The sequence below is a fragment of the Leguminivora glycinivorella genome, chromosome 11, assembly GCF_023078275.1.
Source record: "Leguminivora glycinivorella isolate SPB_JAAS2020 chromosome 11, LegGlyc_1.1, whole genome shotgun sequence".
Lineage (NCBI taxonomy): Eukaryota > Metazoa > Arthropoda > Insecta > Lepidoptera > Tortricidae > Leguminivora > Leguminivora glycinivorella.
In genome coordinates, this window is record NC_062981.1 from 5,435,099 (window position 1) to 5,452,314 (window position 17,216).

A 17,216-nucleotide genomic window follows, 5' to 3' on the forward strand; every position below is an offset into this window, starting at 1 on the left:
CGTGAAAATTCATTTCATCCAGTCTGCTTGTAAAACAAAGTCTATAATATATTAAAATTTACTATCAAACAATTACATTCATTCAATGGGTAAAATATAAAAGCGTTCAGCTAAAAAACAAAAGATATAAAAAGGACTCCACGGGATTTGATCTACAGTAACCTAGTGTTGCAAAAATGATATAAACGTACAGAATGACGTCTCGACACGACGATTCGTAGGGTGCGAGGCGTCACCAGAGACTCATGGTGGTATGTCCATAATGCCTTCCCGCGGTCAGTGGTGACTGTCGTCGGCGGCGAAATAAAACGACTGGGATAGCAAATGCACGCTGTTTAATGAGCTCTAAGTGTCTGATACATAAGTGTACATACAGTAGGTCCGGACAGGTTATAATGAACATACCAGCAGAGCCGCGCGGCCGCGGGGCGAACGCCGAATAATCGGACACAAGTACAGGACGTATGCCACTACCTACTGCGCGCCGCGAGCGACACGCTCACGTCGCGCTCGCGGAGCCCGCGCCGGCGCCGACCACGTCTCCGCACGTGCACCGCGTCTGCTCACCGGCACGTGGCCGTCACTAGAGCAGCCGCGTGGACAGCTCGGTGACGCGAGCGACACGCTCACGTCGCGCTCGCGGAGCCCGCGCCGGCGCCGACCACGTCTCCGCACGTGCACCGCGTCTGCTCACCGGCACGTGGCCGTCACTAGAGCAGCCGCGTGGACAGCTCGGTGACGCGCGCGAGACGCGGAGCTGCACGCGCACGCGGACGGCGGGAACTCACACGGCACTGAACCGAACCGACTAGCGGGGCGCGTCGACGTATATCGTAGCGCCAAATGGAATACTAGAATCGGGAAAATTCAAATTATACAAGATACGTTATTTAATGTGGCGCACGTTTCCACTGGCAAGTTAGAGGCGAGACACGCGAGGAAACCGGACCACGTGTATTTTAATAGCGGACACGAGAGGTAAACTGAACGGGCGACACTCGTCCAAATAATTGTAATTTAGTATCTCCATTTGACGCATGCGTAACTTTTTAAACAATTTTAAACGCCGACGTTTTATTAGTGATTACATATATTGTTCATAGGTCGATTTTAAATATCGTATCGCCGAGGAAGTGAACCGAGCCACATCAGAAATATCGCATAACATTTAACAGTAAAAAAAAACATATAATTACTGCTACGTACAATATTAACCTAAGTTTCTGCCGCGAGACGTTTCACTTCCCCGAGCGATACCAAACGTGTGATGCTAAGTTACAGGCCGCGAACCGTGCGCTAACTTTTAGCCCCGAAATACATTTTCAAATTTACTTACGTAAGTAGGAGGCAAGGAGTAGAAATTAAAAAGTGGCAACATCGTATCGTCGCTCCTGTCAAATTAATACGTGTAAAAAAACGCGACAACACTACGATATAGGCATATTTTTAACGTCTCAACATTTCGTACTACAGAAGGAGATATGAATATCGTTACCAAATGCTGTGTCCCTACTTACGTAAGAAGAATTGTCAAGTGTATTTGAAGCGTCAGCGCTTACGTCGGTCACCGGACCGCGTGAAATGTGTGTGTCCCCGGGTGTGTGTGTGTGTGTGTCAGACGGAGGCGAGCCAGGAGGCGACGCGCGCCAGCCCGAGCAGGCGGCGCGCGGCGCGGGGCACGCGCGGCCGCCGTGCGTGCGCGTGCGCGCGCGCGTGTGCACGTGCTTGTGCATGTGTGCGTGCGCGTGCACGCTTCACCCCGCCCCCGCTAACACCAGCCCCGCCGATGCCGACCGACTGCTTCTTGTGCGCCTCCGCTGCAAATAAATATAAACACTGATCACATGAAAAAGTGACATCAACACCTAAAGGCCGCTGTACACATGGGGCCAACCCTTGGGCCAGCCCCTTGGCAAAGCCTGTAGTATGCACATATTAGCGCCTCATTCAGTTTGTCGTCGACCGTCAGAGAGGACAGTAGTGAAAGATTTAGAATAATCAGTTTTATCTATGCCAATAATAGTGTTGATTTTTGGAAATAAATAACCCTTGCAAATGTTTAATGTATTGCCTAAAAAAGATAAATGTGCTTATCAGAATAATAAAAAAAAATCATATAATTAAATTTTATATCGAGGTTATTATATAGCCTTTTCCATTCTACGTCCATCTTTTATGAAGAGCCAATGCCAACCGATTGGTTCACCAATGTGTAAACAGCGACTCTTATCTTGGCCAAGGGGCTGGTCCAACGGCTGACCCAACCGTTGGGCCCATGTGTGCACGTACAGCATTAAATGTCAAAACGTCCAAAATAAAATTTAAAATACTTACGTGCAGCCTACATGAAGTAATCTGGCGTTCGCCGTGTGACGTGAGGTTCGCCGCGCCGCGGGCCGGGTCGAACTTTAGGCTGCAAACACACAATAAAGATCAGCACTCGCACAATACAACACATACACATATGTGCATACACACGATGGGTCATAAACTTTCAATATCCATTATATAATCGATGTAATCGATAAAAATTTGATCACCACAATCAAATTCGCGTCATCACTTTGCGCTTATAATCATTCCGTTCTGGTAATACCAGTTTTATTTGAATATACATATGTTAATGAGTTTATAGTGACCATTCTCAAGTCACAACTGGACATCACTTTATTAAATAATATACCAACAATTTGCAATCTTCTTCTATATTTACATATAGAAATAGGTATATCAATTTTATATTAAAAACTGAGCCAAAATCGAATTAATTGATAATTATTCTGTATTTTTCTAGACTAAAAAAGTAGTTTTTATATATTTTTCTTTATTTTACGCAAAAATATAATTTAGTTAGAAAGAATATTTAACGAAAATAGTATGCGTAATTCAGAATTTCTGGAAGTGTCACAGAACTCATTTAAGGTGAGAAATAGTATAATATTCCGTTTTAATTCCCACTAGACAATATGTTTATTTAAAGTAACCCCTTATCCATAAACGTTTACTGTTAATAAGCCACTAATAATTATACATTTCTGACGTATTGATATGATGGAAAGGGACAAACGATTTTTATCAGCTTAACTTTAGTAAATATGTATGAATAAGGAGGTAAGAATTCATCATTATCACTTTATCAAGCTACACTCCCCCCTGACATTAAAATCAACGATATCTGGTTATTATTATCAAAATTACCCAATAACTTATCAGTAATACCTATCAGTATCAGTATTAACGATAGATACTTACAATGAGTACTTAAGCGCGTCATCCAATTCCATAATGGCGGCTTGGTTACCGCACCTGCAACACACATCACTCGTCAGATATTGTGACACGTGCGAAAAGTAAACACCCAACTCGGACAATCGATTATAGTATTTATAGTGGTATTGTGGTAGCTTATGCGGTGAGCGCAGCGTCTAGAAAAGTGAATATACGAAACAAACCAGTCTAGCATACATTTCTGGTTAAGAATGTGTGAGGATGATTTTCTAAGTTTAGCTTGGTACTACATGTATGTCAAATAAATGTACTATTTCTGTTTACACCTTTTCAATTGTAAACTTTCTCAGCTCAACTTACTTTTCAATTCTTAAGTTGTTTGGTTGTTTCTAATGTTGGCAAAACTGTCACATACTTCGAGAAAAATACTTAGCGAGTCTTATTTACAAGAAATAAAGGAAAACAATTTTAATTACATATGTTTCATAGTTCCCGTGCCATCTTATTTCTATGAATTTCCTTACATAATTATGTAAACAATTTTTCCTCATCATATTTTTCTTGAAGGCGCATTTACAACGTCACTACACCGCTACACACTCACATGCGTGAATCGGTGAAGAAACAGTGTGTGTTGCTCCACAAAAGTTTAACTATGGTGTGGAAGCACCTAATGAGCAACTGATAGAGTCAAACAAGCAAAGTTGGCAAGGACTTAGATAGCCTCTCCTCTGCACGGGTTAAGTCGCCATAATTTCATTCAAATTTGAGATTTAAAATAATACCATTTAAAATCATATTGGGTTGGCACAAAAGTAATGAGACACTTGGTTTACGTTTTATATTTTTTATTATTATTACAATACAAAAAGCTTAGTCGATGATGTAATCACCATTAGCATCTATGACTTCTTGCCAACGATCCGGCAAAGTTTGGATGCCTTTCGCCCAGAACTCTGATAGCTGTGCCTCGAAAAAGTTGTTCAACTCCACCTGTACATCATGGAAATCATTGAATTGTTTACCCCGCAAATGTCGTTTCAGGGCTCTAAACAAATGAAAGTCTGATGGTGCGAGGTCTGGAGAATAAGGTGGATGGGGTATCGTCTCCCAGCCCAAGTTCTGCAGCTGTTGGCGAACGGTAGATGCAACATGAGGTCGAGCGTTATCATGTAGTAAAATTACAGTGGCTCGTCTTCGTCGTTTTTTCTTGACAGCAGAAGATAGTTCGGTGAGCTGTGTTGAATATTTGTTAGCGTTTACAGTTTCATTGTGTAATAGTTCATGAAACAGCATGCCTTGCGAGTCCCAGAAACAACAAAGCAAAACTTTTAAGCGGTTTTTGACTCAGCTTCGGTTGAGTTGGTGGCGTTTCTTCTCGAGGCAGCCAAAAAGCACGACGTGTATCGTTCTCATAATAAATCCATGATTCATCTCCCGTAACCAGATCAGTCAAAAACTCTTTACGTCGGGGTCGCAGCAAAAGTGATTGACAGATGGCGACACGGACTGCACGACTGGCGTCGGTAAGGATGTGCGGTACCCATCGAGCCAAAACTTTTCGATACCCAAGCTCATGCAGATGGTATTCCACAGCGTGGTGACTGCAGTTAAGTGCTTCCGCTAATTCACGAGTAGTAGCATCAGGTTTCGACTGTAGTTCGCGGCGTAAATCGTCATCATTGAATGCAGGTGGTCGCCCTGAGCGTAACTGACTTTCAAGGCTCCTGTCTCCTGATTTAAAACGGTCAAACCATCTGGACACCGTGGCATGGCTTGTACTTCCAGCGCTCAATGCAGTGTTGATATTGTCAGCCGCAGCCCGCGCACTGTGGCCTAACAAGTACTCGTATAAGTAAAGTGTTCGAACTTGTCGCTCGTCCATTTTATTTCAATCTAACTAAACCAATCACGAGGGTGGCTTTATATACCCTCACATTAGAAGTACCTAGAATGTTCTACAACATATTAGAATATTATCGAAAACAATTAACTTAAGAAAGGAAATGTATAGAGTTTTGTAGAGTGTGTCATTACTTTTGTGCCAATCCAATATAAATGTCGACATTAAAAAAATGAAGCCTAATAAAGGGAGCACCAGACTCACCTATAGCAGTAGTTGGGTGCTGAGAAGATAGTGACGACGTTTCGTTCGTGGCACCAGTTGTAGCCCTCCATGACGAGCTGGTGGGCGCGTGAGATCAATGTTAGGCCGTTGCTGTGGTTGAAGGTCTCCGAGATGTCTTGCCCGAACGTGTAGCCGGCGCCTCGGGGTGATATACCCCACCCGCCTCTGTAAAAAAATATTGTATTAGTATCGTGAACCACAAGGAATATACTGGAGAGTGGACAAGCCGCCGCATTGAGCATACCATACAGCTATCGTTGTGTGCGTGCGTGATGAGTTGATGACACGACTCGCTGGTCGTTCGCATGGAAATGATGCGCGTGTATTTTAAAAGCTTTTATTCAACTTCACTTGTTAGTATGTTAGTGTGCATCAAAACGTAGAAGCTAAATTTGACCCACTTCCCGGTTTCCAATTGAGCTGAAATTTTGCACACATATAAATCACGTGACAATGCAATGTTATGGTATCATGGTGCTGACCTGATGAAGGACTAGATAGGTAAAACTTACGTTTTATATTTAACCCGACGTTTCGGACATGACATTACGTCCGTGGTCACGGGTAGACTGGCTGGGAGTTGTATCAACATCTTCTAGCTGTACGAGTTTTTCGAACTACCCGCACTTGATTGTCATCAGTCACTTTTACGCTAGGGTTGCCACTCTGCCTACATACAACACTCACGACATCCGATGGTATGAGACGGGAAGTTTTCTCACGTTTACACTTGCTAATCACTGGATTCCACGAAGATGAAATCCCTTGCCCTTCATCTTCGTGGAATCCAGTGATTAGCAAGTGTAAACGTGAGAAAACTTCCCGTCTCATACCATCGGATGTCGTGAGTGTTGTATGTAGGCAGAGTGGCAACCCTAGCGTAAAAGTGACTGATGACAATCAAGTGCGGGTAGTTCGAAAAACTCGTACAGCTAGAAGATGTTGATACAACTCCCAGCCAGTCTACCCGTGACCACGGACGTAATGTCATGTCCGAAACGTCGGGTTAAATATAAAACGTAAGTTTTACGCGATTAAGTCCCGTTTTAATTTAATAATATGAGTGAAGATCGTGTTAGTTTAAATCAATATATTGTAAACCGGTACGGGCCGGAGATAGCAATAAAACTCAAACGTCTAGGATGGTTGCGGAAAAAACGAGTGCGTGTAACAACATCGTTGTCATTTTTAATTAAGTGTCGCGATTCGAACTTATTGCCTACGTGCGTAAGACTTAAACCGCGTAGGGATATACCGTTTTCTGCAAACATTCTAAGGGCTGCTAGTATCCGTCTATTGAAACAGCAAATAAGGAACAATTACGCTGAGTTAGATAGAGTGCAGTGCGAATTATACGGGTTGCATAGCGAGTGTAGTGCAGTGTTATCGTGTAGTGATTTTAATGTGTGGGATCGGATAACCTTCGAACAAGCGGACCGTATTTATTATTATCGTACTAAGGTACATGATAGGAAGTATGAGAAGCTGATGTATCGATATGGAAATAACGAGACTGCGGGTGGAAATAACAATTCTAATCCCACCTCCACGGTAATAAACTTATCAACCACTCCTTTAGAAAAAGTGACCGTCGGTATATTGGAAAAAGGGTTGAATTTCGCTATGACACCTAAGCGGATTCCATATGAGGCCGTGATCTGTAGTGTTGAAGAGGCAATATCACGTAACAAGGTTCCGTCTAGGGATGCGGAGGTACTTAGACAGGATGTTGCGGTTATTTTGCGGAAGGCGACATTACCCAAGAGTAACGTGACTACGGAAGAACGTTTAGCTCTGAAGAACCTGAGAGCGAATGAGAATATCCTGGTTCTAAAGGCGGATAAAGGGAACGCCACGGTGGTCATGGACTCGACAGATTACGACGACAAAATTCGGCTTTTACTGAATGATACGAATGTGTATAAGCCCGTTTCATATGACCCTACTGCCAGAGTTACGCGCCGGATAAGGGCTGTCATTAGGGACTACAGGGAGTTGTTCCAGGATGATGTCTTTGACCGTTTACACAGGCCTAGAATAGTGCAATCGCCGAAATTGTATGGGCTGCCGAAGGTACACAAAGCTAACGTGCCCTTGCGACCAATCGTAAGTCAAATCGCCTCACCTACTTACGACCTGGCAAAGCATGTAGCATCGGTGTTGCAGCCGCTTGTGGGTAAAACGTCGTCCTTTGTGAAAGATTCTCGTCACTTTGTGGACATTCTGAAGGATGTTAAGCTGGAACCAGATGACATAATGGTGAGTTTTGATGTCGAGTCGCTTTTCACCAATGTTCCAGTTAAGGAATGTCTTGAGGTAGTTAGGACAAGGCTAGCTGACAATGAGATACTGGAGTCGGTCATGGTGTTATTGCGAAACTGTCTAGAAGGGAGCTACTTTTTATATCGACGAAAGCATTATCTCCAGATTGACGGAGTTGCTATGGGCAGCCCGGTGGCGCCGGTTTTAGCAAATATCTGGATGGAGCATTTTGAGGCAAACATAGACCTGCAACCATGGGCAGTGAAGTTATGGAAGCGGTATGTCGATGATGTCTTTTGTATCATGAAGGGTGGCAAGCAAGAAGTTGAGCAATTACTCCAGTATCTCAATTCCATTCATCAGAAGGTGAAATTTACGTATGAATTGGAATCAGATCGAAGTTTGCCTTTTCTGGACATAAAAGTGATAGGTCGGATGGATGGATCCTTGGCGCACACTGTCTACAGGAAGCCTACTCACACAGATAGATACCTCAATGCTCAGTCTCACCACCACCCTCGTCACCTACTGTCCGTCGTTAATTCCCTAAAGAACAGAGCACATGACCTTTGTGACCCTGAATTTTTAGAGAGTGAGATGTCACACATTCAGGAGGTTCTTAGAAAGAATGGGTACAGGGTGGATTGTCGGCAACCAAGACGAAAGCCTGCGAAGAAGCATCCGAATGTTGCAAGACGACCGGCATTTATGCCCTATGTCAAGGGAGTGACAGACAAGGTTGGTACCATACTAAAGAAGTATTCGATACAGACTGTGTACATGCCGTTGTCGAAGGTGGCGGGGCAACTAAGGTCAGCAAAGGATGTTATTCCATATCAGACGCCAGGCGTTTATAAGATTGACTGTAGCTGTGGTAGTTCTTATATTGGAGAAACCAAACGCACCATAGCGGAAAGGGTCAAAGAACATATCGCGGCGGTCAAAAAACGACAAATAAATAAGTCTGCGGTTGCCGAGCATTTGCTAGAGTCAGGACCGAACCACTGGATTGAACTGCATAATCCCAAAGTCCTTTCAACTGAACGTCTTTACTATAGCAGGAAAGTACGTGAAGCGATTGAAATCAGGAAACATCGTAATTTCAATCAAAATGAAGGGCAAGGGATTTCATCTTCGTGGAATCCAGTGATTAGCAAGTGTAAACGTGAGAAAACTTCCCGTCTCATACCATCGGATGTCGTGAGTGTTGTATGTAGGCAGAGTGGCAACCCTAGCGTAAAAGTGACTGATGACAATCAAGTGCGGGTAGTTCGAAAAACTCGTACAGCTAGAAGATGTTGATACAACTCCCAGCCAGTCTACCCGTGACCACGGACGTAATGTCATGTCCGAAACGTCGGGTTAAATATAAAACGTAAGTTTTACGCGATTAAGTCCCGTTTTAATTTAATAATATGAGTGAAGATCGTGTTAGTTTAAATCAATATAGACTAGATAGGTGTTCATAGGAACTCTGTTATGAAACGTCGTATCTCCATCGAGTAAGGGGTTTTTAGAAACGTCTCGGAGAGCAGTATATGACTGTTGAAAGAAAGGTACAGTCGGCGATAAAAGCTTGTGCCAAAAATGAAATGTTTGCAAAAAAAACTTATATCAATAGCAGCGTCCATCTACAAGTGTGTGGTTCAAGAACTTAAAAACACACATCCTCTATTCAATGATGCATGATCGATTTTTATTATTCATTAGCAATTGTAGAGCTCCTGCTGCTGTGACGATTAAGTATACGACTCTTTCCCGGAATCCGTAGACTACAATTAGTGAGCACGTGATAGTGATTAGCCGTGCAATTGCGTCTAATATAAGGATCCGGAGTTTTCCAGTGACAATCACTGATTGTCCAAGCAGATCGAGAATGGCAACACTCGTCGACTGGTCAGACAACCAGCATAATAATATATGTAACATAGGTATAATGCGTTGCTTTTATAAAAATAATATTTTACAGGATATCCTACCCAGTAGGTGTAATTGCAGTGCAAATTTGTGAAAATTTTTAACCCTATAGACGAAAAGTCTGTTTGGCAAGGCAACATAGACGCATATAGACGTTCAAGCAAATCTTGACACTAAAAAAGGAGAGAAATCAAATTTTCTATGGGACGATAAACCTTAATTTTTTTCAAATTTGCCGCCTTTTTAGTGACAATATTTGCAGGGGACATAATAGTACTGGTTTGCGCTCGGCGTTCCAGCGTTAAGTACGCGAATCGGAACACCAAGAGTCCAAGATACGTCTTGTACGGAATACAACACGCTAATTATCATAATGAGTCACCGAAGTGCAAATAAGAGCGGCGTTAATGAAATAATGACTCTGGGTTACTAGGATTTGTATCGTAAATATGATGAAATCGGTTGTTATTTCGGAATTACTTATTGAAACAAGTGTGCCGAATTTGACATTACGTATCAGGGCCCGTAACTTTCATTCTGATGACATCAATTTCACGTCACGCTACATATAGGATGATTCAAATAGTTCTATTGTAATAAGTAATCATACGCGGAATAATTAATACCTACTCGATACGTGAAACGAAAAGGAAACAATTTGTTTTGTTTTTATAATTTATTGAAATATGGTACAAAACTATTTAATAAAATGTGTGTATAAAAAATTAACAAATAATTTAATTTACTTTTCAAGTATCAAGTAGGTATTCATTATTTCACATTAGGGTGGAGCGAAAAAACACTTTTCTGGAATTAGCAAACCTAATAGTTATCAATCAGTGCCCCTTAGTCTATGAAGCCTTTGTGCAAATTTTCAGTTTTTTAAATCAACATCTTTTGCCTCCGCATTAGGGTTGAAATTTTGAAAATCTCATACAAACCTAAAAATTCAACTTTCAGATAAAAAAAAAAATTCGGCAGTATTATGTTTAGTATATGTTATTGATACATATCATTATGAGAAACTACAAAAAGTTGCGAAAATAGCGTCAAGAATCGCCAAAGTTTGTCTAGTTTCAGTACATTCGCCAAAATTGCCGCTAAAATACTGAAAATTGGCGATTTTTAACACTATTTTCGCAATTTTTGGTAGTTTCTTGTAATAATATGTATCAATAATGTATACCGAACATAATACTGCCGAAAAACATTTTTTATCTAAAAGTTGAATTTTCAGGTTTGTATGAGATTTTCAAAATTTCAAACCTAATGCGGAGGCAGAAGATGTTGATTTAAAAAGCTGAAAATTTGCACAAAGGCTTCATAGACTAAGGGGCATTGATTGATAACTATTAGGTTTGCTAATTCCAGAAAAGTGTTTTTCGCTCCACCCTATTTCACATATGAATAGATTACATTTGAAGTCATGATTAAAATGATTTATGAATAATGATTAATGATTAAATAAAACTCTGAATCATTCTATATGCAGCGTGACGTCAAATTTATGTCATCGGCATGAAAGTTACGGGCCCCGTACGTATATTTTGTTGTAACTATTTAGCTACAAGCCCAAAACAAGAGGAGACTGGAGTACGTTTCCTTAATCAATGTGCCTCTTGGCCTCTCTAGCTCTTTCCACTCTGCTCTTTATTTCGAATCCGACGTTAAGTGTGTTCGTCCTTCCATCTTCTTCAATGTTTTTGTTGAAAGTTTAATAATTATTTCTACAATATTTCATTCACTGTTCTCTCACTATTTCAAAGTGTTGTCAATACTAACTAGGATGTTTGTATACTGTTTCCTGTAATGTCACGCTATTACACTATATACATCGGGTTGGCTCGCCAATACACACCGCACGTCCGTGCTCCATCGCACTCGGACACCGACTGCCATATGTACTCGAGACACCTATACACTACATCCCTTTCTTGTTTTAATTTTTTTTTTTATAAATATTTAAATAATAGGTCAATTTAGTTTTAATTCAAATACTTGCCATGCTGTGCCGTGTATCTTTTTTTTTTCTTTTTAATGAACTACGTTTCTTCTAATTGTCTGCCCACTTTCGTCATTCCTAACTTGATCATCTCCGTCTTTACCACTTAGTACTGTATGTGAAGTAGTTATAATTAGGGATTAATTTTCTATCTTTAGTCATATGTTTAGGACATTCCGGTCTGAGGGTTGACTCAGAGCGGACGCTGCACCACCACCTGCAGTGTATACTCAAACATACTTGTGTGTTTTATTAACTACAATTCCTAGATGTCAGTCTCACTCCTTCTTCTTTAAATCTGTTACCTTTTTCAATTCAGACTGTTTTGAAAACTAGATTAGTACATTTTTTTTTATATACATATATGATTGTTTTTTTTTTTTCTTTCTTCAATAGCATACAATATAATTGTACAATGCAAGCATCGCACATTTCTCGCGTCAGCATTAAAATTAATATAATTATGACTTGATTAGAATTGCTTTGCATTGCTTGATTGCATTTGCATGCATTTAGTTATGTTTTATTGCAAATAAATAATGATTGATTGATTGATCGCTGTATTTGCGATTACGCTATACATCGATTTATGCATTAGTTTATGTTTATACGTGCTCCTAGCTAGTACTCAATACCTTGGTTATCAATAAATTTATAAGTGTATCAAAAATCAGTGTTTCTATCAAGACTACCATCAACCATCAAGAATCATATCATCTAAGGTGTACGGCTCGTACAATAATATTTCACTAATTTCATACCTTTTCATGATTTACATTATTATTATTTTTTTTTTTAATAGGTCGCTTGTCAGGCGTCTAATGTATATTAGGTAATTATTGATGATAACTGATTGTATCGGCCCTATACTTCATTATATGCACCTATTATTGCTAGTAACTAGTAAATAGTACATATAAGTATTTAGTTATAGAACCTAATGTATCTGGAGCCTCGTCTGCCGACAAACCATACTCTGGTTTGGCAGAAGATAAATTTAGTTGTAGGTTTAGTTTTTGAATAAACATTTATTTCATTTTATTTCATTTTTCATTTCATCTAATGCAATTCATAATACTTACGGATATTATAATGTTTAGTTAGATCTACTCATAAATTTAATTATAAATTGCAGTGCATAGTTGCTCAAAGGTTAACTGGAAGAGATCCCTTAAAGGGATAAGTTCGCCTTTGTACTTATAATAAGCTCTTTTTCCTGTGTGTTGTATTATTTTCTGGTACAATAAAGTGTTTTACTACTACTACTACTACTACTACATAGTTATTAAAATTTTTTCTGGATCGAAAGGGCTCGTGATTCATTGCATTGTAATACATAGAGATACTATATAGAATATGCATTAAAATCCTATTCAGGGTCACGTATCCACTTTATCGTTTTATTGATTTTGTTTCATCATGATCAGCTTTCTTTCTCGTAGATACTTTGTACCACACAAAGTAATCAACGATTAATTTTCTAAAATAGATAGCTGTTCATATACTATTTAAGAAGTGCTTACCCAATTGACCCAATTATACTAACATCCGATTTATATCTACACAGTATGTATATATAAAGATGGCGCCGTGCTGTTCAAATCGTCTCCCGCGTATTTCAATTAAATAAAATACCCAAACTTCATTAAACAGCCTAAAAAGTGTAAAAAAGTGGACAATTGCTAACAAATGTGCAGGACAATTGGAGTCTAGTTCGCAGGATTCGTCAATAGCAATAAAAAGTGAAAAACATTTGAAACAAACAGTGCCAAGTGAACTATTAAAATTAATAATTATTTGCAAACTTTGAGTAAAAACGTATTACAGTTGTGAAATAGTGTGCCAATTTAGTTATAGAACAATAGAGTGCATTTCGTTATAAATTAATCATCTTTTTTCTCCACCGGACTTAACCTCTAAATAAATTCTAAGAACTCGAAAACTCATTCCATTTCTCAGTGCAGCCAAACCCTGTTACCAAAGGACACTCAGCGCCATCTGTGGAGAAAAAGTGGAACACCTAAAGTTTTGAATTCAGCGCCCCCTGTTAATTTAGCCTTGAACCGTTTCGGGCCCATCCAAGCTTGCTTCCTAAACTCTATTCGCTATCTATTTTTCTAGCTGAGACTAAGTTTTAAACAAAGATGTCGCCTCCAAAATCAAACAACATGATATGCGCAAAGTGTAATAATAAAATTGTAAACCGGGATTACTTGAAATGCTCCGTCTGTACTAAGACCTACGAAATAAAATGCATCAACTTTTCCGATAGACGCTTTGATAACTTGATGGACGCGGAACATAAAAAGTCCTGGAAATGCCCTGTTTGCAATGTGCCGCCAAAAAATAAGACAGGTTCTACTGTCAAGCAAGCAGTCAAGACCCCGCCGCAAGCGGCAATCGGCAAACCAAGCCTCCGCAATCACCGCCCGCCCTCGCCTTCTACTTCTGAGAGTTCTGAGGCCCATCAGGTCCCTGTTGATCCCGCTTCTTCTGAAATAATCGCCGAACTGCGTATGTGCCGTGAGGAAATGAAAAAAATGCGAATAGAGATGCAGCAATTTAATAAAATTGTCTCCGATCTCACTGAAGATGTTAGGAAGTGTAATAAGCGAATCGACGAGTGCAACGAACGCATCGACGACTTGTCGGCAAAAATAGGAGTAGTTGAACGACAACAGGGTGCATTTACAGCAAGCGATACCGCTGGTACCGTCGAATTAGATCGCAAAATAGCTGAACTTCAAATGGAGCTAAATAATCGCGATCAAGAACTTCTTAGCAACGACCTCGAGATCGCCGGTATTCCGGAGGAGAAGAACGAGCGATGTCTTCACTTAGTTTTAACAGTGGCTAATAAGTTGGGTGTCGCGGTCGAGGAAAGTGATCTTGTGAGTGCGGAACGAGCGGGTCCCGTGCGGCGTGAGGAAGAGGGCGCGGCGGGCGGGCGGTCGCGCCCGCGGCCGCTCGTGGTGCGGCTGACGCGCCGCGCGCTCCGCGACCGGCTGCTGGCCGCTGCGCGCGTGCGCCGTGACGTCACTACGGACGGCATGGGATTGGCCGAGCCCGCGCGCCGGCTTTATGTCAATGAACGCCTGTCGCGCTACAATCGTCAACTGTTTTATAGAGCACGCGAAGAGGCTACCCGCTTACAGTGGAAGTATGTGTGGACGCGCGACGGTGCTATTTTCGCGCGCAAGGACCACGGAATGGCTCGTTTGCGATTGCGCACAGATTCAGACTTTCCAAAAGTTTTTGGTTGTTGACTTGGTTAGCTCTTACTTTAGTATGTACGCTGTTGTGCGTTTATATAATTTATGTCCAGGACAGTATTTTTAGTTATTGTAATTTGAATTTCAATTTGTATTGTATAACCTATCTGTGTGATAGTCATACTGTTTACTCTTTAAGTTGTAACTATTTAAGAGCAATCGCGACATACTCATCTTTCTACCGGTTTTGTTTATGTAATTTATTTTTGAACACAATACATTCAATTTATTCTGGTAACAAAATAATTTTATGCAGTATATTAAAATGTAACATACGCAATTATTTATACACATCTCGCTTTGTAAACATAGACCGACGTCAAACTATTAGTTTGTATCAATGCAAGTACATTGATTGTTCAGTTCTTATTTTAATTAATGTCTTTGTTAATAGCCATCATTTAATCGTCGTTTCAGAGCGCCTTATAAATTTAAAATATGTACAAGTTTTGTACTCATTTGTTCTACAATTTTTAAAAAACAAAAATCTTACTATTGGCTTACTTAATGCAGGTTCACTGGGAACACGACACGAGGAATTTATTATAGCGCTTGAACGCCATTCGGTTGATATCATGGCAATAAATGAAACTTGGCTTCAGGCAGGGCAAGAGGCGCGCGCGCCGGCACCGGCGGGTTACCGGTTACGGCATGTGCCGCGCCCCGCCGGGACCCGCGTCCGCGGCGGCGGGGTTGGATTTTATATACGCAAAGGTATCTATACTCGTCAGCTCGATCCGCCCCACACACCTCTAGTTGAGCAAATGTGGCTTAGTATTACTCTTAATGGACTAAGATTTGCCATTGGTACCGCGTACCGGCCGCCTTGGCTCAATGTTGATACCTTTTTAGATGCCTTAACTGAATCTCTCGGTTCGCTCTCTGCTTTCGATCATGTTATACTTATGGGTGATTTTAATATAAACATACTATCTTCGAACGAACCAAATACTAAAAAACTTTTAGGGTTTCTACATTGCATGAATTTAGAGCAATATATCACAGAACCTACCCATTTCACTGACCATTCGGAAACACTAATAGACCTTATCTGCAGCAATAGTAAACTCTCTCAAGTCTGTGTAGATTACATCCCTGATCTCGCTAACCATGCTTTTATCTCATGTAATGTGCACGTCACGAAGCCCAAGCATTGCCCTACGTGGATCTGTTACAGACCGTTGAAAGACATTTGTCTCGAAGAATTTAATGCATGTGTCGAGTCAATTGCTTGGGAAAGATTACTAAGGGGTAATATTAACGAGTCACTGGCTTTATTTAACACTTTTATAATAAATATGTTTGATATTTTTGCTCCTGTAAAATCAACACTTTTAAAAAAACAAAATTTTCCTTGGATAACACCCACTGTCAAAGAAATGATGAAAATTAGAGATGAAGCGTATTCTAAAAGCCGCAAAACAGGATTAGACTCTGATAAAGTATACTATAAAACTTTAAAAAGCACCGTTAATCAAGCCATTTTCACTGAAAAGCAGGCTTACTTCAATGAAAAAATCAACAGAATTCCAAATGACTCTCGCAAACTATGGAAGAATATAAAAAACAGTATTGCTGATTTTAATAGTAAAGAATCTACACTGCCATGTTTCTTTGATAATCCTAATTTAATAAACGAACACTTTTTAAACATACCTACGACAAACGTTACATTATCTGAACTTACATACTTTGAATACAACCGTTTTAACTCTTCAAGTTTTAGTTTTAAAAAAGTTGACGAGAATACTATATCTAAAATCATTGCCAAAATTACATCTAACGCTCAGGGCACAGATGAAATCACGCGTGACATGATTCTTCTTACGCTTCCACGTACATTAGGGCTAATAACTGCTTTAATAAATCAGTCTATTCTATCAGGTGTATTTCCTGACGCCTGGAAAACAGCCCTAATAAAACCTATTCCCAAGAAAAGTAACCCAAGTGAATTTAAAGATCTGCGACCTATTAGTATCTTGCCTTTTTTGTCGAAAGTTCTGGAAAAAGCTGTATGCCTACAAATAACTGAGTATCTTGAAACTAATTGCATTTTGCCGCCAAAACAATCAGGTTTTAGGTCTGGACATAGTACCGCAACGGCCTTGTTGGATGTTGTTGATGACGTCTTGACTGAAATTGATTCTGGAAATGGGACGGTTATGGTACTACTAGACTTTTCTCGTGCTTTTGACACAATAGACCAAAACCTGTTAATCTCTAAACTTGCCTACTACGGTTTCGATATGCTAGCGCTCAAATGGTTTTCTAGCTATTTGAGTGGCCGGCTTCAGAGAACAAAATTAAGCAATGAGAATGGTACCAGTAAGATTTCTGAAGATTCACCCGTCTCTCGTGGCGTTCCACAGGGTTCTATACTGGGTCCAATTTTATATATTCTATATAG

General features: G+C 40.4%; 1 protein-coding gene across 1 annotated transcript in view; it reads right to left on the reverse strand.

The window, feature by feature from the left end:
- Window positions 1-318: 318 nt before the first annotated feature.
- The window catches only part of LOC125231481 (serine/threonine-protein phosphatase 2A catalytic subunit beta isoform-like), a 36,809-nt gene continuing 19,911 nt past the window's right edge, over window positions 319-17,216 (reverse strand). The window contains exons 5-8 of the mRNA XM_048136964.1: window positions 5,336-5,521; window positions 3,253-3,306; window positions 2,335-2,413; window positions 319-1,817 (exon numbers count right to left, since the gene is read on the reverse strand). Coding sequence (XP_047992921.1) covers window positions 1,755-1,817; window positions 2,335-2,413; window positions 3,253-3,306; window positions 5,336-5,521 — 382 coding nt within the window. The 3' untranslated portion in view covers window positions 319-1,754. The remainder of the gene's footprint in view (window positions 1,818-2,334; window positions 2,414-3,252; window positions 3,307-5,335; window positions 5,522-17,216) is intronic.